Source organism: Prionailurus bengalensis, chromosome C2 (assembly GCF_016509475.1).
Source record: "Prionailurus bengalensis isolate Pbe53 chromosome C2, Fcat_Pben_1.1_paternal_pri, whole genome shotgun sequence".
NCBI classification, from domain to species: domain Eukaryota; kingdom Metazoa; phylum Chordata; class Mammalia; order Carnivora; family Felidae; genus Prionailurus; species Prionailurus bengalensis.
In genome coordinates this window covers 96250416-96276332 of record NC_057350.1, presented here as the reverse complement: position 1 = coordinate 96276332, position 25917 = coordinate 96250416, and the positions used below count along the sequence as shown (strand labels likewise).

The 25917-nt window shown below is 43.4% G+C and overlaps 1 protein-coding gene across 1 annotated transcript in view; it reads right to left on the bottom strand.

Moving 5' to 3' along the window:
* Nucleotides 1-21400: 21400 nt before the first annotated feature.
* Nucleotides 21401-25917, bottom strand: part of SLC7A14 (solute carrier family 7 member 14) — a 110341-nt gene continuing 105824 nt past the window's right edge. The window contains exon 8 of the mRNA XM_043594923.1: nucleotides 21401-23800. Coding sequence (XP_043450858.1) covers nucleotides 23478-23800 — 323 coding nt within the window. The 3' untranslated portion in view covers nucleotides 21401-23477. The remainder of the gene's footprint in view (nucleotides 23801-25917) is intronic.

Below are 25917 nucleotides of genomic sequence, written 5' to 3'. Positions count from 1 at the left end.
AGGGATAAAAGAGCAGAGAGTATAAGGGGACCTGGTTCCATCATTTCTGAGGCCGCCTTTACAAAAGCTCTTTGGTTACACAAACCAGTACCTCCGTTTACCCCTTTACTTTTCTTTTTTTTTTTTTTTAATTTTTTTTCCAACGTTTATTTATTTTTGGGACAGAGAGAGATAGAGCATGAACGGGGGAGGGGCAGAGAGAGAGGGAGACACAGAATCGGAAACAGGCTCCAGGCTCCGAGCCATCAGCCCAGAGCCTGACGCGGGGCTCGAACTCACGGACCGTGAGATCATGACCTGGCTGAAGTCGGACGCTCAACCGACTGCGCCACCCAGGCGCCCCTACCCCTCTACTTTTCTTAGTTGAATTCTGTCTCTTGCAACCAAAAGAATTCTGACTAGGAAGAGGCGGTACTTACAGGCACAGTTCCTACACTGTCCATGCCAGTCTTCTCCTCTTCCTCTGGGCGTTGTGCCTTTTTTCATTAGCTGCGTGGTCTGAGTGGGACTGTGTCCCTCTTCCTTTGCCACAATGAAAGACCCAGAAGATGGATGTGTGACTCAAGTCAGGCCAATCAAGTTCTCTCCTGGAATTTCTAAAAGAGGTGACCTTTCTTCTCCAGCTGGGAGAGTTTTCCAGTCCCCATGGCGTCCATCAACTTTGTGAAGCAGCTTATCTGTAGGAATGGAGGGAAAGAGAAGAAATGGGGTAGGGAGGGCAGAGAGCCCAACAATATTCAGGTTTCTAGTTCTAGGTGACCTGGGAACCAGCACCATCGTTTATGCTTAAAGCTAATCTGACCTGGTGTGCTGTCACTTGTAATTAAAAAAGTCATCTGTCATAGAGGGCCCTGAGAACGGTTTGACTTAGACCCGGAGCCTGAGGCTGTCTCGTGTTTGGGCTGCTGCTGTGGTATGTTTATGCAGGGCGGAGGGCTGGGGTTTCATCACTAGTGTTGATCCTAACTGAAACTCACGGACACCTCCTCACACCACTGTCCCCTTCCTTGCCCCCCATATAATAGCTGCTGAGTCATATTTCCGGAAAACAGAAACCGACTTAGGGTTACAAGCAGAGATTTTAGTACAGGGGATTGGTTCCAGATATGGAACAGCTGAAAAGCCAAACAGGGTGATGAGGTAACACCAAGTCGGCAGGAGCAGGAAGCCACTAGCAGGGGATGGAGAAGCAATGGGATGGGGCCATGTGACCAGAACCCAACAGCTGGGGCCATCTGTTCAGGGCTGGGACCACGGTGGGTATCTGGTAACGGCCGAGAGCACAGAGGGAGAGGCTGTCCTGTGGGATGTGGGACTATGGAGGAGACTCAGCCCCTGCTCAAGAAGCCACCAAAGCAGAGTGAGAGAAAGAGAAATACCCTGGTGTCTCCCCTTCTACCCTCTAGTGTTCTGACAGTGCCTCTCTTTGGCAGAGCTTGCCAGAAGTCAGCAGAGGTCAAGGGAACCTGGGAAATATAGAGGGAAGAGTAAGAGAAGGGCAGGAAATGGTTCTCAGAGCACATGGGCAGTTAAGTCTGAACATGGCAGAGCAGGTGCAAAGATTAGGGAGTCACAAAATCTGGAAGTCGCTGAGGGCAGAGGGGGTCCCGGGGGTGGGTGGGTAGGCATTTTCTGAGAGGCTGCCTGTGAGTACCTCACAGATAGGTACTTCTAGGCTTGTTTAAGATATTGATTCAAAACTGATTTCCAAATCTACCTTCCCCACTGGAATCAGTGATGCTCCTAATAGTGCTCAGCATTGCCCTGCAGTTCTATTGCTCAGGTTCAGAGATGAGATTGCTTCTCTTACTGTGTTCCCTGGAACCAAAACCAGAACTTGAGTTCTGGACCACTTCCTTTCCCATTGATGCTACATAGGCTGTACCCCGGGGGGCCCTTTCACCTGTCCATTCTCACTGTCTCCTTATTGCCTCAAGAGTACATCATCTCCTTCCTGGATGACTCTTCCCTCTCTTCCTTCTATCCATCTTCTGCCTTCACATCCATACACAGATCTCGACAACATGTGTTTCTCTGTCTTGACATCATTTGATATGTTCCCTTTGCCCACTGGATAAAGTGCAAATGCCTTAGCTTAGCATGCAAGGCTTCACAATATGCCCCTAAGATACCTGGCTCTTATTAAAACGGTTTGGTTATGAGTAAGAGAAACAGACTCTGGATAGATGAAATTAACACACAAAAGATGGTGGGGAGGAGAAAAGGATTTTTGGAGAACAAAACTTAATTTTTCAGGAAAACTAAACTCCGAGAAGGGCAAGCACAGGACAATTTTGTAAGGGCTTTACTGCTAGGATGAAGGGACAACAATTATGTTTAGTGTTTTGTCACTCAGCGTAAGATTCGAATGCCAGGAAGAGAGCATCTGATCAGGTACAAGGGTTGTGTTCCTGCTCCTGTGCCAGTCTCTGGAGCTAGGGAAATTGGGGCAGGCCTGGGTCATATACGCCATGTAGATTTCTTTTCCTGCTGGATGAGAAAGAGCATGGCTTCCCCAATGGAAGTTACAGTGCTTTTACCAGGAAAGGGCACAATGATGCTGAGAGGACCCAAAATAATGTATGTCCATTACACTTACCAATACCTGAAAGTTTAATTCAACCAACAACCTTCTTTTACATTGGCCTGCTCTGCCTTATTGCCCTGTGATCTCATCTAGAGAGTCTTTTGGAAAGAATCACTTACCACCAAACAAGGGATATTTTATAGGAACAATCTCCTGGTGGATTAATTATTATAAATTTTAAACTTATTCCCTAGGGCTATTTATATTTTCTGTAAATTTAAAAACCTGTTATTAATTAAAATATTTTCCTCAATTGTGTTCAGAATAGAACAGAATTCTGAATAAGTTGGCCTTCAGGGTATCGTGCCAGCTACATAATTCACATGTTTTTAGGTCTGGGTTTCCCTAGAGCTTATTGACATTAAGATTTGAAATCTAGCTTATTATTTAAAAATTCACAAGCTCTTAGACTTTTGGTCATTTAAAATAGATTGAAAAAACTGAGGAGTGCTGGAGGAGGGTGGGGGAGAGAGGGGTTAAGTGGGTGATGGGCATTAAGGAGGGCACTTTTCGGGATGAGCACTGGGTGTCATATGTAAGAGATGAATCAATGGGCTCTACTCCTGAAGCCAAGACTACACTGTATGTTATCTAACTTGAGTTAAAATAAAATAAAATAAAACAAAATAAAATAAAATAAAATATAAAATAAAATAGATTTAAAGAGCATCTGCTAAAATTACATTATTCATTTATTCACTCATTGAGCCATTTGACTAGTTAATTGATTAAACAGACATTTAATGAGTGCTTGCTGTGTGCCAGCCATGCATTAGCCACCAGGTATAAAAATAAGCAGGAAGGCAGCCCTCAGATAATGCACAGGCTAGTGGCATAGTCAGGCACATCATGAATAAGGAGGCCGTAGCTTCTTATCATTGCCATCCTCAATCTACGTCGGAAAGTTACACCCTGACTGAGAGGGGAAAATAAAATGCCAACAGAAGCACGTTAGTGCAGATTAAAGATAGGAGTTCACAGACTATCTGATATATAAAGGCGTATTGACTAGGTCATCTCTCAACCTGGCACCTTTTTGGCTGAAAGTCAGCCAATCCCTAAACTACATAAAACCTATTGATTTAATTATGAGCCGAACACCGAGGAATTGGCAGAAAGTGCCTTCCCAAGGCTTTTGCACAGTGTCCTGTTGAGACCTTCTGCAGAGAAGCATGTTGCTTCTCCTTAGGGCTGGAATTTAGTGGAAGGTGTCAATCTTTTGTTTTCTGAGTGATTTAAAAACTTTCTCTCCAGGGGTTGGGACTCAGTTTTTATTGTGTTAAGGGCAACAAAAACAGCTGAGTCACCTGGCACTGACATGCATGTAAAAGACACGACCAGGTACAATGGGCACAGTACAGTAGAGACAGTGACCTTCATGCTGGAAACTGTAGGTGGTCTGAGGGTGCTGAACTGTTCCTCCTCTAAAAATATGAGGAGTAATGTTTCTTTTCATAGTCGATTAAAAAAAACCAATCAAAACAAAAATCTAGGCGTCTATCGAATAACTAACATAGGCAATATGCTACCACACACATGAGTCATTTCATGAAATGCATTTCACAAACTGTAAAATTTGGCAATCCATAGTCTTGGCCTGATACGGTGATTCTTCTTCACAAGGCGCTCAGGGACCCCCGGCTCCTTCCAACACACTGCTTCATCAGTCCTAGAAGTGGCTCTTGAACTCATGCTCCAAGATGGCAGCATCTACATTGCAGGTGGAAAAAGGATCGAAGAAAAGAGGCAAAGGCCCATGCCCACTATGTCCTGGGATAGTTCCCTCAAGCTGTCACAGGAATCTGATTGTAGTAAGTCACATGGCCACATCTAGCTGCAGGAGAGGTTGGGAAATACAATCTTCATCAGGGCTGGCTATGTAATCTGCAATGCCCAGTGTAAAATGAAAATGTGGAGCTCTTTTTAGAAAACGCAGGAAAAAGGTGTTAAAGATAACAAAAATGTAAAGTTTTTTCCTTTTCCTGTGGTCTCTCTTTTGACTTGTCATGATCTTTCACTTTGTTTTGTTTTGCCATTTAATGTTGTTCTAGGTAAAGAAAAATTAAAATTTTAAATTTGTAGCATGAATTTTACTATTCTTTATATTGTGGAATGTTTGTTTTATTATTTAATTTTTTTTAATGTTTATTTATTATTGAGAGACAGAGAGAGACATAGCATGAGTATGGGAGGGGCAGAGAGAGGAAGAGACACAGAATCCGAAGCAGGCTCCAGCCTCCAAGCCGTCAGCACAGAGCCCGACGCTGGGCTCGAACTCACAAACCACAAGATCATGACCTGAGCTGATGTCGGATGCTTAACCGACTGAGCCACCCAGGCGCCCCTGTTTTATTATTTTTTAAATGTTTATTTATTTCCTTTTGAGAGGCACAGGGATAGAGAGAGAGAAAGAGGGAGAGAATCCTAAGCAGACTCTGCACTGTTAGCAAAGCCCAATGTGGGGTTCGAACTCAAAAACTGTGAGATCATGACCTGACACAAAATCACGAGTTGGACACTTAACCCACTAAGCCTCCCAGGCACCCCTGGAATGTCTGTTTTAAATGTAAATATAAGAACATTTTACTTTTATGCAGAAACTTAAAAATCCCACAATTTGTATTTGGTCGCTCATGCATCTATTAACACTTAATTCTTATTAGAACTGTGGAAACATTGCACCAAGCTAACTAAATTGTTTTTTATTTTACTTCTTGACATGCACCCGGTCTACCAATTCTCTCTAGTTTCAGCTTCCTGATGAGTAAGGAAAGGTTGAAATGAAAAGGAACTGTAAGTTGCCCTATTTTTCCCTTTCCTTCTCTGTCGTCCTTTTCAGTATAAAAGTAGTTGGCGAATACAGGGAATTAATACAAGGATGTGATAGGGTTCCTTAATCATTCGTGTTTCTTAGGACTCCATTGCCTTCTTTCTGTTTGAAGTGAGCCGTGGTTTGAATGGTAGGTGTGGCCTCTGGAGACTGTCAGTACACTTGCTTACTCAGTGTCTTAGTCTGTTTCTGCTGCTATAACAAAACACCACAGACAGGGTGGCTTATAAACAACAGAAATTTATTCTCACAGTTTGAGAGGCTGGAAGCCCACCATGAAGGCACCAGCATGGTGGCGTTCGCCCTCCTCCTGGTTCACAGCCAGTGCCCTCTCACTGTATCTTATGCAGCGGAAGGGGTGAGGGACCTCCCTGGGGCTTCATTTATCAAAGCGTTAATCCCAAGAGAGCTTCACCCCCAAGTACCTAAGTACCTCCCAAAAGATCCACCTCCTAATACCATAACTTGTGGGGTCTAGGATCCCAACATATGAATTTTGGGGGTACTCAAATATTCAGACCGTGATACTCAGTCATAGATATAACACACTCTTACCTTTGAGCTTGCTTTGGATCTTGCTGAGCTCCCATACATCATGGATCCACTGGAATTCTGTGCTCGCGGGGCATTGTGAATGCTATATGAAAATACAGTGGCAAGAAATGTTGGAAACATGTATTGCACATATTTTCTCTATTCATATGCATGCTCTATTGTCCTGTTAGACTTGACTTAGAAAACACAAGTTCAATGGTAAAACTGTCAAGAATTTCAAGATGGCAACAGCAGAGAATTAAACCAAGTACAGGGTCCCCCTTCTTTCAGGGACTGTGAGACTACACAGGTCATTGTGTCCACGAAGCTGGCCCTGCCTTTTGTTCTAGCTGGCCTTTGTTCTAGCTGGCTATGTACCCAGCTGAATTTTCAATTATTATTTTTTTAAATGTTTATTTATTTATTTATTTATTTATTTATTTATTTTGAGAGAGAGAGAGTGAGCAGGGGAGAGGCATAGGGAGAGAGAGAGAGAGAGAGAGAGAGAGAGAGAGAAGAATCCCAAGCAGGCTCTGAGCTATCAGCACAGGGCCCGATGCAGAGCTTCATCTCATGAACTGTGAGATCATGACCTGAGCCGAGATCAAGAGACAGACGCTTAACCGAATGAGCCACCCCAGGCTCCTCGATTAAATGTGTAAGAAGAGGGGCGCCTGGGTGGCGCAGTCGGTTAAGCGTCCGACTTCAGCCAGGTCACGATCTCGCGGTCCGTGAGTTCGAGCCCCGCGTCAGGCTCTGGGCGGATGGCTTGGAGCCTGGAGCCTGTTTCCGATTCTGTGTCTCCCTCTCTCTCTGCCCCGCCCCTGTTCATGCTCTGTCTCTCTCTGTCCCAAAAATAAATAAATGTTGAAAAAAAACATTAAAAAAAAATGTGTAAGAAGAGAACGGATTTTGAGGGAAACCTATGTGATACTTTCTAACAATTCTATGAGAAGGGTATCTGTCTTAGTTCAGACTTCTGTAACAAAATACCATAGACTCGATGGCTTAAATAATAAACATTAATTTCTCACTGTTCTGGAGGCTGGGAAGTCTAAGATTAAGGTGCCGGCAGATCTAGTATCTGGTGAGGAGTCTCTTGCTGGTTTGCAGATGCTGCCTTCTTGCTGTGTCCTCATGGGGTAGGAAGAGAAAGCAAGCGAAAGCTCTAGACTTTTTTTCTTTCTTGCTTGCTTTCTAACGTTTATTCATTTTTCGAGAGAGACAGAGCATGAGTAGGGGAGGGGCAGAGAGAGAGAAGGAGACCCAGAATCCGAAGCAGGATCCAGGCTCTGAGCTGTCAGCACAGAGCCTGATGTGGGGCTTGAACCCACGAACCGCAAGATCATGGCCTGAGCTGAAGTCAGACACTTAACGGACTGAGCCTCACAGGCTCCCCTAGACCTTCTTTTTATAGGAACACAAATTCTATCATGGGGCTCCTCTGTCATGACCTTATCTAAACCTAATTACCTCTGAAAGGCAGCCCCTCCAAACACCATCACTTTGGGGATGAGGGTGTCAACATATGAATTGGAGGGACACACAAACATTCGGTCTATTCAACTATTAGTATCACCCCCTTTTTCCCATGTGAAGAAACCGGGGCTCAGGGAGATGAAGTAATGAACCACAGCGACAGCTCTAGCAAGTATCAATACTTGGGGGCGCCTGGGTGGCTCAGTTGAGTGTGTCCAACTCTTTTTTTTATTCTTTTTTTTTTTTTCAACGTTTATTTATTTTTGGGACAGAGAGAGACAGAGCATGAACGGGCGAGGGGCAGAGAGAGAGGGAGACACAGAATCGGAAACAGGCTCCAGGCTCTGAGCCATCAGCCCAGAGCCCGACGCGGGGCTCGAACTCACAGACCGCGAGATCGTGACCTGGCTGAAGTCGGACGCTCAACCGACTGCGCCACCCAGGCGCCCCGAGTGTGTCCAACTCTTGATTTCGACTCAGATCATGACCCCAAAGTCGTGGGACTGAGCCCCACATCGGGTTCTGTGCTCAGCACGGAGCCTGCTTAAAGATTCTCTATCTTTCTCCCTCTGCCCCCTCTCCTGCTCGCACTCTTTCTCTCTCTCTCTCTCGAAGTAAAAGCCTTGAACCCACGTGTTCTAAAGCTAAGGCCCGTTCTGATACTGCTACAGCATACTTGGAGTTTACGAAATGAAGTTAAATTATGTTTCACAAACTAGAGCAGAATTACAATATCAAAAATATGCATCTTTCACATAGGACTTTAAAGAGAAGTATTGATCTTACCTAAAATAGTAACAGAGTTCATCACACAGGTTTGGTTCATTTAATTCTTACAACCATTCCATGAATTAGGGACTATCACATAGTCATTTTTACAGATGAGAAAATAGAGGCGCAGAGAGATTAAGTAAATTGCAGGTTCCATAGCCAAGATTATAACCTTTGCATTCTGACTATAAAGTCTGAAGTATTAAATGCTACTCTAGCCTTCAAACGGAATTTGCCTCCTAAGAAAGTGGAGTGAATTACTATGGAAAGCCATTTAATAAAAGGACAGATACAAAATTAGTGTAAGAGTCTTTAACATAAATCCTCTCCTTCTTAAAAATGTTAGTTTAGAAATAGAGTTAAATTCTGGACCTATTTTCAAAACAATTATTCTTAGAAAGGGATCATTTATCTGTGGTCAATTGGAAAATAAAGGGAACTCAAGCTTCTCTATGGCATAAGAGCTATTGGATATTTGTATCTCTGGAAAGAGGAAAGGTAGACTCATATTCTCCACCAGGCCACAAATGGATTTTCAGGAAATAAGGGGAATTAGCTACTGAAGGGAGTGAACTCTTTTGTAGGCTTTGAAGTCCTAATGAATGACAGATCATACATAATCTGTATGCTAGGTATGGGCCACTGTGGTTAGCACTTGTTAGCAGGGGGATGGGAGAGGGGAGGAAGGGGACATGGCCAATGTTCAGACTATGGGTTTGGTTTGCAAACAAATACCAAACCGAGTGAGCGCACTCTGTTTTTAGCAAAGAAATCATTGTGCTGGAAAACCCTCAAAATATCAATCACTCAATAAGACCTCTTTAGAAAAACAATAAGATTTTTGTACAGAGCCCTCTTGAAGTTAACCAGTTTGTGTTTAAAATGTGAAAATAAAAGAAGAGAGCACTCCAGGTCAGAAGGTCTTTCTGAGCTACTTTCAGTCCAGCCAGACCCCGAAAAGGGAAGTAGGGCCTCGCTTTGGTTAAAGATTGGCCTCAGGATGGCAGAGAGGGTCAGGGTTCTGATTCTTTAGTCCTGTACTTCTCCTCCTAGCCCAGGGAGGGTGGACAGTGTCAAGACCAGGAGGCTGTCAAAGGCTCCCTCTGTGTGTTAGGATTTGGAATTTCTTTCTTGTTTAACGTTTTATCTATTTTTGAGAGACAGAGCGTGAGCTGGGGAGGGGCAGAGAGAGGGAGACACAGGATCCGAAGCAGGCTCCAGGCTCCGAGCTGTCAGCACAGAGCTGGACGCGGGGCTCGGACTCATGAACCGTGAGATCATGACCTGAGCTGAAGTTGCACACGTAACCAGCTGAGCCATCCAGGCACCCCACAAAAGCAATTTCTTTAAATATTTATTTTGAGAGAGAGAGAGAGAGAGAGAGAGCGCGAGTGTGCAGGGGGAGGGGCAGAGACAGAATCCCAAGCACGCCTCCAGTTGCCAACACAGAGCCCCACTCGGGGCTGGGAGGAGTGGGGGTGGAGGGGGCTGCTGAATCTCAGGAGCTGTGAGATCATGACCCCAGCCGAAATCAAGAGCTGGACGCTTAACCGATTGAGCCACCCAGGCGCCCCCAACAGCAATTGTTTTTCATGAATTGTTGTAAGATCACAGACTCACAATGCTTGTTTTTAAAATTCTTCGATAACAAACTTTTGTACTTTTGGCTTCACTGTTTCTGCCACAATTTGTTAGTTTATGCTTTGTAGGAAGTTTTGTAAATGACAGCTCTTTGTGTGGGGTCAGTTTAATAAAAACAGACAATGCAATCCATAAATCCACTTAAATGGGTATTTGTAATATACAAAATATCATAACTTGAATGAAATGGTGAGGGTGGTGAGGGTGGTGCTATCTACCTCTTCTCAGTCCTCAGAAGCTCTTAGGGACCCATATGACCATTAGATCCTCGCAGTGATGATCTGATGAATATGTGGCTCTGAGTAATCCATAGTAAGCTACTTAATACAATATAACACAAATAAAATTAAGTCTTATACTTCATCCATTGAATATGTTATTGTTGTATGTTAATACAGATTATAAGTATATTATAATATATATTAATGTATTATAATAAGCATATTGTAATATGTTAATTTTATATAATAATGTATTGAACATAAGGCTTAGTTTTGTTCTCATTTTTTAGATTTTAAATTTTGGAAAAGTAGTTCTAATATTTTCTTTGTTATGTTTTTTTTGGACGCACCTGATCTAGTGCAGGGAAGAGACATATAAACAAATAACTGTATTCAGCATGGACAATGCTGGATACATTAAGGAAAAAAGAATGCTATACAAACATGTAGTTGGGAGAGGAGTCAGTAGGGCAGAGGTTAAATTCCAGAAATTCAGAAAAGGGACGCATTTGAGAGGAACTTGAAGGATGAATGGGAGTTTGTTGAGTGGATGAGGGGTGAAGGACATTCAAGAAGAGGGCAAGAGAATGGGCTTAGAACACATTCAGGAGTCTGATGGGGTCAAAATATAGGACGCTTGGGGGAGGGTTAGGCATGAGACTGGAGATACTGGTGGGATATATGCTATGGAGGGCTGATTCTATTGGCAAATGGGAGCCAGTGGAGATTTTAAATAGAGGAATGACCTTAGAGAAGGATATATTTCCTTTATAAATCATGAACAACATGTACATTTTGAAAATGTATTTTTGGCAGGTGTGGATGAAACTCTGATCGAATTTAAGAAAAAATTATTGATCATTTTCTGTGTGACATGCCATGTCCCCAAGGCAACACAAAGTTGTATCGGTACACATTTTCCATGGTGAAAAAGGTGGGCACCCAGGTGCCCCTTGAAGACAGTTTTGGTTGGCTGTACATTACTGAGTTCTACAGTTACATTGCAATGTACTTAAACAACCTCCTGTTTGGGACATTAGGTTGACTTCCATGTTTTGGTATTTTCCCCCTGTAATTATAGATATAGTCTTTGGCATAAACCTTTGACCATATCTCTGATTATTTATTTTCTTAGGATCAATTTCTAAAGAGTTGAGTTAAAGGATCTGAAATCTGTCAGAGAGGTGAACTGCCCAACATTTAATAGTGTGATTGAAATTGTTCTCCACTTTGGCAAAAGTGTAGGGAGGGCTTCTGGATGGTGAAGGAAAACTCAGCTTCCAGTCATTCATCCGTTTAACAAATATTCTTTGAAGGCCTCCTGCATCCCAGGCTCTGCACTAGGTGCCAAGGTGCAGTAGGAAGCAAGAGAGTTGTGTTCACTGCCCTCATGGCAGCGATCTGGAAAGTGAGAAATCACAGGTCAACTTATTGTTTAGAGATGAGGAAACAAGGTTTACAGAACCAGCTATGGAGAGCCAGGACTGGAATACCGTCTCTCTCTAGCAGTCCAAACCTCTTTGCACCTCACCTGCCAGCTCTCCCCTGAGAGTGATCTTGGGGGCATCAGTTCAAGGCAGATTTATGGTATCTAAACCCTTGCTGTATTTTAGATTTAGCTCTCAGCAAGATTGTGAAGTGAATGGGGCTAAGTGTGTCTTTGGGACCCTGGCCTCTTCCTTCCGTGCCATTTTCACCTCTGGGAGGCTCCCAAACCCCTGTCAGGCACCCAGGGCCCTCATACTCTGTTCCCATGACCAGGGAAAACCAACTTTCTGAGAAGGAACTAATATCAGTCATTCATATCTCAACATGATTGAATTAAGACACTGTGTTCCTTCCTCCAAGGGGAGTTAACTGTGAAGGCATTTAAAGATCTCTTTCTTATTGAGGAATGCCAGACTTTGTTTCCAATGGAGGCATTTGGGCCTCAGGGAGCAGATAGGGCAGAGGTGTCCTCTCTCTGCTGGTCTTCAAGGCTCACAGCCTACCTCCTTCCCATGCCCTTTCCAGTGGGTTGATCAGCCCAGTCTCCTCCACCTTCTTTTATAAGACTGACAAGCCTGGGTGAGAAAGTGGAGGACATTGTATCCACACCTTGAATAGTTTCCAGCACATTAAAGGGGTTGCTTTGGACACGGAGCTTCATAGAACAGGGAAACCCCATTGCTAGGAAACCCCCTTTCTCCTCCCCACCCTGCCCTGTGAGGAGTGTCTCTGTTAGGAAGGAAATTCAATTACCGTCTTCCAGCCACCAGAATTGAATTTAGATGGACTATTTCCTCTTCGGATTTGTGCCAAATTGTATTCCTGTTGCTGTGTTTGAAGTTAATCAGAGTCACAAATCATTTGTATTTCCCTCCTCTGAAGGAAAGCCTGCCACTACACTTATCTCAGCCAGTTAATTGACTTATAGAGGGCTGGCTCATCCCTTCCCGAAAACACTCTAAATGGTTCTGATGGGTAAGCATCAGGATTACACATATATGTAATAAAAGCTTGGAGAATTCAAATTTTCTAGGTCATAGAAATGGGATGTGTGTGTGTGGTTTTCTCTCTGAGCCTCATAGCTTAGAGTTTTTCTTGATTTGATTCAGGCCAGTGTGAGAATGGAAAAAAAAACCTATCCTCGGGTGGGGGAAGAGGTGCATGTGGGCAAAAGAGAGGAGGGGACCTTGACACAGAAAGGGCTCTCACTGCCAGGCACTGAACTCTTAGTAGTTGGAAATGAAATGTTTAGTGTTTGGGATATGGGGGGTCCTTTAAATTTCGAATGGGGCATTTAAGTTTTAAAATGGTTTTGATATAGGAGAAGGGAAGGAAAAATGAGATAAAAACAGAGAAGGAGGCAAACCATAAGAGACTCTTAAATACAGAGAACAAACTGAGGGCTGCTGGAGGGGAGGTGGGTTAAATGGGTCATGGGTATTAAGGAGGGTGCTTTTAGGAATGGGCACTGGGTGTAATGTAAGAGATGAATCACTGAGTTCCACTCCTGAAACCAAGACTACACTGTGTGTTAACTAACTGGCATTTGAATAAAACAAAGGTTTTCAGTTATGGCCTAAGGAGAAAATGCCTATAAAGCAGCTTTGATACTCTGAACAACCTTTGAATCTTTTTCACTTTTAAAAATTGTGGAAAATGTACATAACCTGACACGTATCATCTTAACCATTTGTAAGCATACAGTTCAGTGCTATTAACCACATTCATATTGTTGCACAGCCATCACTGCATCCTCTCGTGAACTCTTTCATCTTGCAAAACTGAAACTCTGCACCCATTAAACAATAAGTCTCTGTTCTCCTCTCCCCTCAGCCCTTCTTACTGCTTCTATGATTTGGATTACTCTAGGTACCCCATATAAGTAGAGTCAGATGGTATTTATCTTTTTGTCATTGGCTTACTCAGCATAATGTCCTCAAAGTTCATCCATGATGTAGCGTATGTCAGGATTTCCTTCCTTTTTCTTTCCTTTTTCCTTTCTTTTTTTTGAGAGAGAGGGAGCAAGTGAACAGGAGGGGGGGCAGAGCGAGAGGGAAAGAGAGAATCTTAAGCACGCTCCACACCCAGCATGGAGCCCGACACAGGGCTCGATCTCAAGGACCATGAGATCATGACCTGAGCCAAAATCAAGATTCGGATGCTTAACCAACTGAGCCATCCAGGTGCCCACGATTTCCTTCCTTTTTAAGGTTGAATAATATTCCATTGTTTATATATACATATACATATATACACATGTATGTATATATACATATCTATTCAGTCATCGATGGACACTTGGGTTGCTTTCCTGTTTTAGCCACTGTGAGTAATGCTGCTGTGAACAAGTACCTTTGAGACCCTGCTTTCAATGCTTTTGGATATATATCCGGAAGTGGAGTTTTTGGATCATATGGTAATCTATTTTTTTTTTTTTTGAGGAATAGCCACACTGTTTTCCACAGTGGCTGCATCATTTCACCTTCCCACCAGGGCAAGTTGAAGGGTTCCAACTTCTTCACATCTTCACTAACGCTTGGCATTAAATAACCTTTCAACATTAAGACCCATGTAATGAGGCTGTATTTTGGAATATGTATCCAATTCTTTTGATCCTGGTGATCCCCAGTTCCAGGTTGTCCTGTGAGTCTCCTTGGCTACTATTTACAAATAAACGGGCAACTCTTTCACCAGTAAGACAGAATTCCAAGGCGTATAGACCTCAGGAGGGAGGTGATGTGTAGGAAAAATCCTTTTTCAGACTGAGAGAAGAGTGGAAAGCCAACCCCTGCTGGTCCTGCTGGATGGTGGGGAGAAGAAGAGAAACAGAGGTAGGATGGAAAGGGAAAAATACTTGTCCAGGCTTTTCCCCTCTCTGTGGGCAGGGTTGTGTTAGGAGTGATAACGTCTGAAAACACTGGACGGATTAGTGGTATACTTAGCCGGCAGGGATATAAGCGGTGGTGTGCTTATCAATGTCTAACAGACAGCTCTCTGGAAACAAACAAACAGACCCTGATTTTGTAGCATGTGTCAATTTGCACGGTGTGAATACTCCCACCATGGCCGATTTCAAGCTACCAGTGTGAACTCACTGAGCACGAAGTTGGGAAAAGATGTTGACAGCACATGATTGTAGAGTGTTCCCCAGACAGATATAACGGTTGTAAATAACCTCAAGAAGAGTTAAATGTAGTAGATAACAGTTAAATGTAGTAATTAGTTTTGAGTATTTATTCCCTTTGCTTTCCATACAATTGATTGTAAGGTTATAGAAGTTAAGTTTAAAAAAATTTTTTTGATTAACATTTATTTTTGAGAAAGAAAGAGACAGACAGAGCACAACCAGGGGAGGGGCAGAAAGAGAGGGAGACACAGAATCCGAAGCAGGCTGCAGGCTCTGAGCTGTCAGCACAGAGCCAGATGCGGGGCTCGAACCCACGAACGGGAGATCATGACCTGAGCCAAAGTCGGACGCTCAACCGACTGAGCCACCCAGGCGCCCCGAGTTTTAATAATAGTTGTCTTTAGCAACTGACTCACAAAAGTTATGAAAAGTTAACAATTGTTCTCAGGATCAGGCTGCAGCACACCACAGGCTAGAAGCTGCAATCATGGGCTATAAGCATCAATGAGCAGAGCCCAGAAATAATAGTGTGTCATTAGTGACAGAAGTGACTGGATACTTTGGCCCGTGGTGGTGGTCCTGCCCCAGGTCTCAGAGGGGATGCAGTGGGTTCTTAAGTGGAAGTGCTGAGGGCTTGGTGGACCAGCAGAGGCCTGGAATCATACCAAGGAGCATCTGTGTGCAGGAACTTCACAACTGGGATTCAGTGTGGACTTTGGAAGTGAATGTCATCATGAAATCCATATGGCTAGACGGGCCAGTTCTTTTTCCATGGTCACCTGTGCAGGGAGCAGTCCAGGTAGCCATTCTGCAGCAGCAGAGGGTCCAGAACACCTTAGTTCTCATCTGCTCGCCTAGCCTCCCCCGCCCCCCCCCCCCCCCCGCCAACTTCTGTGAGATCCTATAGGTTCTGTTCCCAGCTGTCATTTTGGAGAGAAGCAAGGGGGAGGGGAGGAAATCCAAAAGACTGAGCCTGCATCCCAAAGAGACTCAATCATCGAAAAAGAGACTCAAGTAGAAGACAGCCGTGATTCTGCAAATGAATACATTTAAAATTTGTTTTTCTCTCCCTGCTACCCAGGCAGGTAGACCCTGGCAAGGGAGATCAACGCATTGCAGAAAATAGAGACATGGCAGGTTCTTTGCATCTCGTGCGGTGTGGCATCATGTGACCCTACCACACCACTTTACCTTTTCTCCAGACGTCACCACTGTACTGTCAAGCAGTAAAAATAAATTAAACCACCAGAAATGCTGTCTGTAGGTAGGTAATGGTCCTCCAGTTTGTCCCTAAAATGAATGGGGGCAACGAGTCGGAATGCTCCTTGCTGCTGAGGATGGGGGGCAGGTGTGTGGTTATGGCTTGTGGTACTGGGGATGGGGTAATTCAGGAAGCAGTGTAGTGGGGGGTCTCAGACGGAGCCTGGTACCGTGTTAGAAGAAAATGACCAGAGGGAGATTGGGTCACTTCCTGTCCTCCTGAGAGTCCACTGAAGAAGAACTTGTAGTTCTCTTCATGGAAATAAAGTGAACTTGAAAGGTAGGATGACACTGACTTTCTTCAAATTTCAATTTTCATAGTCGATTAGCTGTAATTTTTAAAATATTTTTATTCTGAAAATGAATTTTTCCACAGTAATGCAATTAGTTCCAAAAAAAAAAAATGAGCTCATTTATCTGGCTTTTCTACAAAGGACAACTGAAACATTTAAGGCAAGATTCACGTATTCGTCTCCATTTTAGACGGGAAAGAAAGTATCAGACTTCAGGTACTGATTAAGGTGAACAAAATAGGGGGAAGTTCCTTTTTCTTTTCTTTTCTTTTTTTTTTCTTTTGGTAGTCTTCTGCGTAAAAGCTTTACATTACTATGTATATTTTATAGTAAGACATTTTTGTTTCTGACTTTATCACCCATTTTTAAATTTAAAGGCACACAATAAAGCTTTATGCATTTATTAAAATATACACATTTTGGTAAATTTAGAATTTTCCCTTCGTATCTTGATAAACCAATATATTATCAACACCACAGTCATTTGAAAATAAAACACACCCCATAACATATCTGCAAATTATTTCTTTCTTCATGATACACTACAACACCCCATTGTACAGTGCACCAATGGGAATTAAAAACCACAAAACGAACAAACTTTAGCAAATACAGCAATTTCATACTCCCCCCCCCCCCCAAAAAAAAAATAGCAGAGAAAGACACTAGAAATTACCATCGGCAAAAAGCAAGTTGTACTTCTCAAGGACCAAACAAAAATGAAACAAGTTAGTAAGATTTACAAGCTGTATTTATAACTTTGGACATGAATTGAACAGTAATGTTTCTTTTCCACAGTGAGAAAAGCTAGAATGTCGAGTGAGTTCTGTCCTTAGATGGTATAACTACATGGGATGAAGAAAGAAGAAATAGCTGCTCTCTTAAAAACCCGCAGCCCCTCTATCAGCCCAGACAGTTGAGGTATTTATGCGCCATCATAGCACTAACATGGCATGTCTTTGCTTTGGAAAGTGGGAACGTATGATGTCTGCCGTAGATTCTCGCCTTCGGGAGCATGAGTGAGACCAGTGAACTGGCAATTGCCAACACCAATCAGTCGGAGATGTGCAAGGAGCTCTCTCCTCCTCTGGATGTTGGAATGAGCACAATCCTTCAAAGTCCGCACTGCCTGGGAAATTTACGTGACCCACAATTCTCTTTAGCCAATGTCGCTAATGTCAATGTTAGGAAAGTGTAATAGAAAAAAAAAAAAAAGCACAGGGTGAGTCCCTAATGAAAAAAATCCAGGCTGCTCTTGTTTCCGAATTCTAATACAGAGCCATTTTCTCTCCTTATTGTACCAAAATGTACTGAATGGTCTCCTGGGGTAAAAAATAAAAGCTACCTGTTTTCAGAAGACTTCAAGCCCAAAGCTGACTTTGCGGAAGTCCTGTATGAATTTGGTAATGCCATGCACGTAGAACACTGTTTAACGATTTCGAACACTATTTTATTTTATTATTTATTTTTAAATGTTTATTTATTTTTGAGAGAGTGAGAGAAAGAGAGAGAATGAGAGTGCGCAAGCATGAGCAGGGGAGGGGCAGAGAGAGAGGGAGAGAATCCCAAGCACTCGGATGAGAGAGAGAATCTCTGCACTGACAGTGCAGAGCCTGACCCGGGGCTTGATCCCACGAACCTGTGAGATCACGACCTGAGCCCAAATCAAGAGTTGGATGCTCAACAGACTGAACCACCCAGGTGCCCCTCTAGCACTCTTTTAGTTGACACTGCAGAATATATATTCCCTTTTGATGGGCTTCAAAACTCTCACCAATCCCTTTTGGGCTTTAAGCCCTAAAAGAAAAAAAAGAACATTATTTTAGAGCAATAATTTTGAGAAAAGACAATGGCCTAGGTATTTCAGAATGATGCATGTGTCACTCAAGCCAAGCCAGAAAAGGAAAGCATTTTAGAAAGCAGTAGCTCCTGAGGAGGAAAGGAAATTACAATAGCTTCTCCTCGAAAGTCTTAGATAAAAAAAAAAAAAAATAGACACAGGGCTAACGGTTGTGTACATGAAAGGGGCTTTTTGCCACCCATCACCATTCTAACTGAGAAATACAAAGTCAGCTCTTTGATGAAACAACATCCGGGTTCCTGCTCGCCATGGAGCCTGTGGTTTGGGATGCCGTTTCTGCGTCTGCCTGCTGTTTAATTACAAATATTGGCTCTTTTCACGGCCAGGCCTCAGTGGTTACCAGCTGGTAACTCTCTCTCTTAGGGACTTCAACGGGCCCTTGCAGATAAACGGGTCCTCAGTGTCAGGGAGGTGCAAGCATATGGAAGTAATGGAGGCTCTATGGACATTTTGGTTGGAAACACCTTCCTTGACTGGTCTTGTTTCAAATGGCGTAAAAATGGAGTACTGCCATGAAGCCCTAGTGGCAAACTTTGGAGTGTGTGTCTCATTCGTGCCCCCTCTCCCACCAGCATAAGAAATTGAGGCCATCTCTGGAGTGGTCACTAACCTGGAAGCTTACATCCAAGAGGGGCCATTAACTCCACCTGGATTCAGTGAGCTGGTCCCTTCCCTGCCTTCAGACGTGGTTCCTGACTTCTGACTTTTCCACTCTGAGATACAAAATTAGGTCAACCTGTGGCTGACCCGCCATGGGCTTCCACTGACATCTCAGCCCCTGGTGAAAGCTGGGGTGAGGGGAAAGCTACTTCCTTTGGTCTTTTAGGCTGAGTCTCAAACTCCTGTAGCCTCTGTTTATAATACAGAGAAAAGGTAGCCCCTTGTAGACTTCCAACAAGTGTGATGTGAAGGAGGTCAAGTTGATCAATTCTTTTCGGGAGAATAGGGGAAAGACATTTCTTTGAAGGAGTTCATGTTTTGTTTCCCAATAATCGCTGGCTTTATATCTAGACAAATGGATCGTTAAATTCAACAACTTCCGGCCCCCGCCCAGCACAGAGCCGGATGCAGGTCTCAAACCTACAAACAGTGAGATCATGACCTGAGCTGAAACCAGGAGTCTGAGGCTTAACCGACTGAGCCACCCAGGTGTCCCTTAGCCGAATTCTATCATCCAATTCCTTTCTCCAGTTCAACGTGGCCTTGCACTCAAGCTGAGTAAAATCTGGAGCTGAGGTTTTACCGTTTAGATTAGTTAGACATAAAAAGTTGTTAGGTTTGGTCGTTTAAACTTACTGTTGAAAATTATAAAGTGGCTGTGAATAACTTCGTATTGTCTGTCTACACGTTAAATGACTATACTTTTCCTAGGTTAACGATGAAATCAGGATTCAAAAGAAGAATCAACCATACATTGCTTTAATTTGGATATATTTTCCCCTTTAATGTATTAAGTCAATTTGAAATGTGTATGTGATCTGTTAGCTCCTTCCACAGGCGGATGAGGCCACTGCCCCTGCTTCTTAAAGTCCAACCTGACTCATACCTTCCTCATTTCGCCAGTGCCTCCCCACCCAGGGAGAGCCAGCCAGCTTAGTTCGCTCTTCCAGTCTATCAGTGAGTAAGCCCTGGCCACCTTCTCAGCATTATTGCTTACTGTTCCATATATAAATCGTGCAGACAGCATAAGCTCCTGTCAAACTAGCTTCTTGCCTTCCCTTGAAGGAGGCACAGTACAGATTATTAGTCACAGTACAGATTACCAGCCAGTCTCCACCTTATCCATGCTGTTTCTCCACTGGGCAAGCCTCTCCCCCATTTCTACCTGGCAGAATTCCGCCCATTCCACAAGGCTCAACACAAGGGCTGCATTCTCTATCATTTTTTTTCTCCAATGGAAGGAGGTCTTTTCCATACTTGAACTCCAATTTCACATTGTAATTCCCTCATCGCACCTGTAACCTTCACTATAGTTTTTATTTATATATCTTATATATCCTGATTTCCCTCATTTCTTATGCCATAGCACAGAATAAGGACTCCACAAAAAATTGTTGAATACATGACATTTCATTTTCCTTTCATCCATCTATTCATCCATCCATCTCATCATCAGATATTTATTGAGCATTCACTATATGCCAGGCACGTGTTTCTGACAAAATCTAAGTCTGAAGCTTATATGTGGGTTTCAATAGTCCATGCTATTCTCTACCCTCATGGGGAAAGATTTGTTGTTATCATGCAGAACTATTTCTTCTTGCCATTACTAACAATTCCATTATTTTCCAAGTTGCCCCTCACTGGCAAATCTAGCAATGCACATAAAGATTTTGCGTTTGTGCACTCAACACACTTCTAGATTTGTCTTATCCTTTCTATCTCTATTTTTAATTTATCCAAACTCCTCACTTTTTTTTTCGGTATTATATGTATTTTAATGGCCACCTCAAAATCCTTTTGAAATGAAGCAGAGTACCGATAAATAGAATACAATTACAAAAAAAAAAAAAATCAAGTAATTGGTTCCAAACTACTAATTCACACAATGAAACTTCCCTGGAAGAGCTTTCGCAGCAGAGAAGAATTCAATAAAATGTAGGTCTTCCTTGAACTCCATTCAAGAAGGCTAAGTTTCTTCAGTAATTATAAGGTGATCTCACTTTTAACATGATCCCAGAAAGTGGTCTTGCGGAAATTGTTAGGAAACACTGATAGAATCATTCTAGTCATTGACGGTATTTGAAACTGCATTCTGAAACCTGGGACCATTGCACAGAGGCTGGGAAACATGAACAAAACATGTCAACTTACCTTAAGAAATCTTTTTCTATCATACTAAGTTTTTTTGTCTTATTATTTTTTTTTTTTAAACCAAGATTGCTAGGGAGATGACTAACTTTAGAGAAATGAAGAGGCCAGGATTAAGACAAGAAGGAGATACCATTTGGGAGAAATGGCTCCAGAAAAAAGAGCAGGTCATAGGATCTTCACAAAATCTATATGCCAGTGGTGTTTACCGAAGCGTGCGTTCTCTCTCCTCATGCTACAGAAATTTCGTACATCTGCCACCAGACTCTTGTAACCTTAACACTCAACCCTCATAGTAAAAGGAAGCTCTTTCACCCATGTTAAGATTTTGTTATTTTGCATTCATATTTCTTTTGGGAAATTTTTAATGAATACAGCCCCATCCCATCTATCTGGATATCTCAGGCTTAGCACGTTATTATTTGATTTAGGCAGATTTGTTGAATCTCAAAACTAGTTCAGAACTTTGTCTTCACAAAACATTTCTGATAATTAGCTTACGGTTCATTCCCACGACTATATTTCACAGACCAGCTACTGTGTCTTTATGGTCAAGTGTAGGGGAGAGAAGACACGGCATTGCCATGCATCACGTTAAAATGACAGAATGACCTCAGGGAACCAGAAATCTGAACAATTGATACAGAAAAAGAAGATCTAGAAAATAGGAGTTGCTTGAACTTATTGGCATACATTGGCTACGAGTGTGATATGCAATTGACTTAAAAGCGTGTTAAAAAACTAGTTTCAGTTGACCTTCAATTTTAAGCCCAGTGCGCCATCCACAAGGACTCAGGCTTGGTGGTTTTGTCTGCGTTTGGCAGGCGTCAGAGCTGTGCTTTCCCTGACCTGGGAACCCCAAGGGCACAATGTTACACTTCTTTCCCTTCTCATTGCTTAGCCCTTGGTACTTTCTCAATCAGTGTTCACTGAGTGAAAAAATGGAATTTGCCTCTTCTCCAGAATCCTAAAGCATGCCAAGATGGCAGGAACCTCAACAGTTAAGAAAGAATACACTTCACATTAGTCGATGTATTCTGGAAAACTTTTGGCATAATGCTAGATCCGGGAGAGAGAGGGCACGAAATTTGCTATTTTGTCCCCCTTTCAGGAAACTCCCACGAAGATTTTAGCTCGACTGAAACTGTGCCTTCATGTTTTCGCATGCACATCTCAGTGCAGCCGTGGGAATCCCTGGAACCCAAGAGGAGAGAATAGAGGCCATGTGCTTTCTTCCTGCGGCACGTTCTCTCACCTAGGTTATTTCTGAGAAAATTCTTTTAGGAGCCCCTCTCATGGCCCAATTTAGACCTTACTGGGTAGGTATTTCTCTGGGCTTCAGTGAATCCTGCTCTGGGAAATAACAGACAAAATACATGTCTAAAAGGGAGCTACTCCAGAAGAATAAGGTTCAGAAGTGAAATGTGATCTCTTGGAATGTGATTACCTAAGTAGCTGTGCTTTCACATCTTTGTTTTCAGAGGAGCCCCCACCAATCAAGTGGTTGCAAATCTCAACAAACTGCACAATTTATAATTTTGGAAATCTGAAATAGAATTTGCAATGTGATCTCAGTGGCTGGGTCACTTCTCCTTGTAAAGATTTTTATCTGATTATAAAACAAACGGCCTACTTCTTCAAGGCATATTAGTGCCATGAAATCATGCTCCAACTTTGCCCTCTTTCATTATATCAGCAGGAGCTTAGGGGCTGGTAAAAGAAAAGGTATGACAGAGAGTTAATTTCTGCCAATGCCCTTCTGGCCTTCGCTGCAAGAGATGCTTGTTTAGTTTTTTCCCGGGCACGTTAAGTAGGCCTTTGATGGTGCTTCTCACCATGTTGTGGGGTCTGTGCGACTGCTTTATGGTAAATCTGAAACCTCTGGGGAGATGGTCTCAGAGTCCCTAACCTTTGCTGGTTCCTGAAGTTCTAGTGTGGAGACTGAGAACCTTGGGGAATAAAAAGAAGCACGTGTCTTCTCCCATGAATTCATTTTTGTGAGATCTGAGGACAAAGTGTTGCTGGCTGAGGAAGTGCTAGCACCCACCTGCCCACCCCCTGGGGAGCAGTCCTCAGCCCACCAGCGCTGAGAGGATCTTTGCCCTTGTGATCCCGGTGCCTGAAAAGCCGCCCTGTGCCCCCACCCGCCTGCTTTGGCACATCTCCAGGAGGAGCTGCAGCCTCGGTGTGGCCCAAGAAGTTAGCCCCTTGCTTCTGGGGTCTCAGTAAGAAGCAGAAGGATTCAACCAGCAAAGCAAAGGCCTGGGAAACATTTGCTGCCATCAGCTCTGATGGTTGCACCTAAGATAGAATTTCTTGTAGCCTCCTGTTTAGTTTTTTTTTTTTTTTTTTTTTTTTACAAGGGAATCGGTGACGAAACCCAGGTTAGACCCTTCAACAGAACTATCCTGAAGAGCAAAAGTAGCAAATGAAGGGCTATGACTGGGGACTGACTCTGGGGGAAGGCTGGAGTTTTGAAATGAGAGCCAAAAAATGTTTTCACCCTCTAGCCCACAGGTTAAGTTACTGAAAAGAAATCACCATCGTGTCTACACGTTTCTTGTATGTTTACTCCTACTCTGGAGAGTAATCTAACTCATCATTTGCAATCAGGGCCTCTGAGTTCTGTTTGTGTTTGCTTTTGCTCTTTGCTTTGCTACTTGTCCGGGTGTTTGCCTTAGCATCTGACATCTGTTGGTAATAGAAGCCTTTGTCCTCGGCGGGCCCGCCCCAGTTCTCCTGGCTTTCGCCTTCGGTGGCATAGGAGAAACCCTCCTCTACCGAGAAAGGGTCATCCACGTCGTAGCGCTGGTACGTGCTTTGGTGCAAGGCTTCTTCTCGAGCACTGATTTCCAGGGTGCTGTTCCAGATGCCATACCCAAAATAAATGAGCATACCTGCCGGGAGGGAAAGGCACAGGTGAATAAGCAGTTGCTTGGGGATCCATGGGACTAGCGGGGAGATCACTCAAATGGTGAAAGCAGGGCTGGGGGTGGATGTGTTTTCTTTGGTCTGCACAGTGTCTGGAAAAGACTCAAAGTGGGATATCTTGCATTAAGCAACCCTTATTCACAGCTTTCCCTCAAAAACTCCGAAGGCCTGACAACCCTGTCCCCACATTTCTATATGACAGTTTTAGCTGGAGGTGAGAACAGCTGCCTCTTCGGACAGAATGTGGGCTCTTTAGTCGCCTCTGTCCCCACGTCCCTGTTGACATCCAGCCCACTACACTCATGGAGGTGCCAACCAGGACTTTGAATTTTCCACCCTGGCTTAAATATTTATGGATCACCCACAGTGCGTCCCCAGCCTTCTTACAGTATTTTATTATCCCACGCCTCCACCAGGGGACTCCCTCTTTTATCTTACCACTGAGCAATGCGCATATATTGCCCTATGGTTTACCTTGACATTTTTCACTCACCAAAGGAGTATTATTATATTACTGCCACTCAGAGCTGTTTACTTTCTTCTGTGGGCTCTCAGAGTGTCTGGAGCATGCCACTGTTACGGCCCTGAGAACATCTATTGTGTGATTACCTGCACAGGGTGGTTCTGTTTTATAGACTCTGCAGAAAACTGGCGCTTAAGATTTGTTGAACGAAAGAATGAGAACTCCTGATGAGCATGAATTTTCCAGTGCAACCTCCTTACTTTGATGTCATTCCAAGCCAAGGAAAGAAACGTGTCTTCCTAATTGATATGTAGCATTAATAAGGGCTAATGTTTCATTTCTATTATAATATTTTTGAAATAACAAAATAGTTTGCGAACCCCCGTTTTCCACCTTGAAAAGCTCATAAAGGCTCAGGGCCTGGAATGGGTGAGAACCATATCCCTGGGAGGTCATAGGGCATGATGATTAAGACTGTGAGCCATGGGTTCAAACCCTGCCTCCCATCACTATTAGCTGTGTAACCCTGGACCAGTTACTTAGCCTTTTTGTGCCTCAGTTTTGCCTTTTAGAAAACCATAAGATAGACACTTATAACTTGGGGTTGCCATGAGGATGGAATGAGATAGGCGGTGGCTTTCAACCCTGGCTTCACCTGGAGGGTCACCTGGGGAGTTTTTGAACCGCCCTTATACCCAAACACCACCCCTGGAGATTCCAATTTAATTGGCCTGTAATATGATCGAAGCATAGGTCTGTTTTAAGGCTTCACAGGTGAGTCCAATGGTCAGCCAAGGCTGGGAATCCCTTAGCTCAGGAGTATAAACCTCCTGAGGCACATACTCCATTGCCGACTCTGGACACATTATGGCTTGGCCAGTGGATGGCACTCTGTTATGCACCCCCCTTCCAGACCCCAGACACCCTCTTCTGAGTGGCATTAGCACCTTTGACTTTGCTAACACAGCAGGCATCTGTAGAGCTGTTTGCATAGGACCTTAAGGTCAAGTGTGCTTTCCTCTTTGGTACTTGAGAAATCCTTCTCCCTTTTGAATTTGAAGTGTGTCTTTTTAAGCTTGGATTTCTCCCTCCCTGTCTCAAATGACTTTCTCCTCACCCCTTCCCCCACCCCCCAGTGAAATCAACTTTCCAGGAGCCAAAGTAAGCAGAGATTTATAGTCCTAATTGGTAATAAATCCTGGAGTTAATCATTTGCAGATGTAGCTATTCTCAAATAGCAACTTCATTTTTCTGAGCACGGATCTTTACTCTTTCTTGTCTGGGGGCGGAGGGTGGCCACGGGAGTAGTTATCATCCTTGTGTAGCACAAGGCATCCAGACCTCCTCTAAAATGGCCAGTATGCTGCAGCTTGAAGAATGCCTGTTTTGGAAGCATGTTTGAGATCTGAGAGTAAATTTCAGGAGACTAGGTGGGATCAACAGGCACACACCTTTTTTTAATTTTTTTTTTGGCCCAATTTTGCTGTTTTGTTATTTTTTGTCTTAGACATCAAGGCAAGTGTCAAATCTTGCCTCCTATTCCTGCTTGGTATCTATTATATCAATTTTTTCCATCTCTGATCCCCTTCTCAGACCCTATTTATAGGCAAATTATTTCCC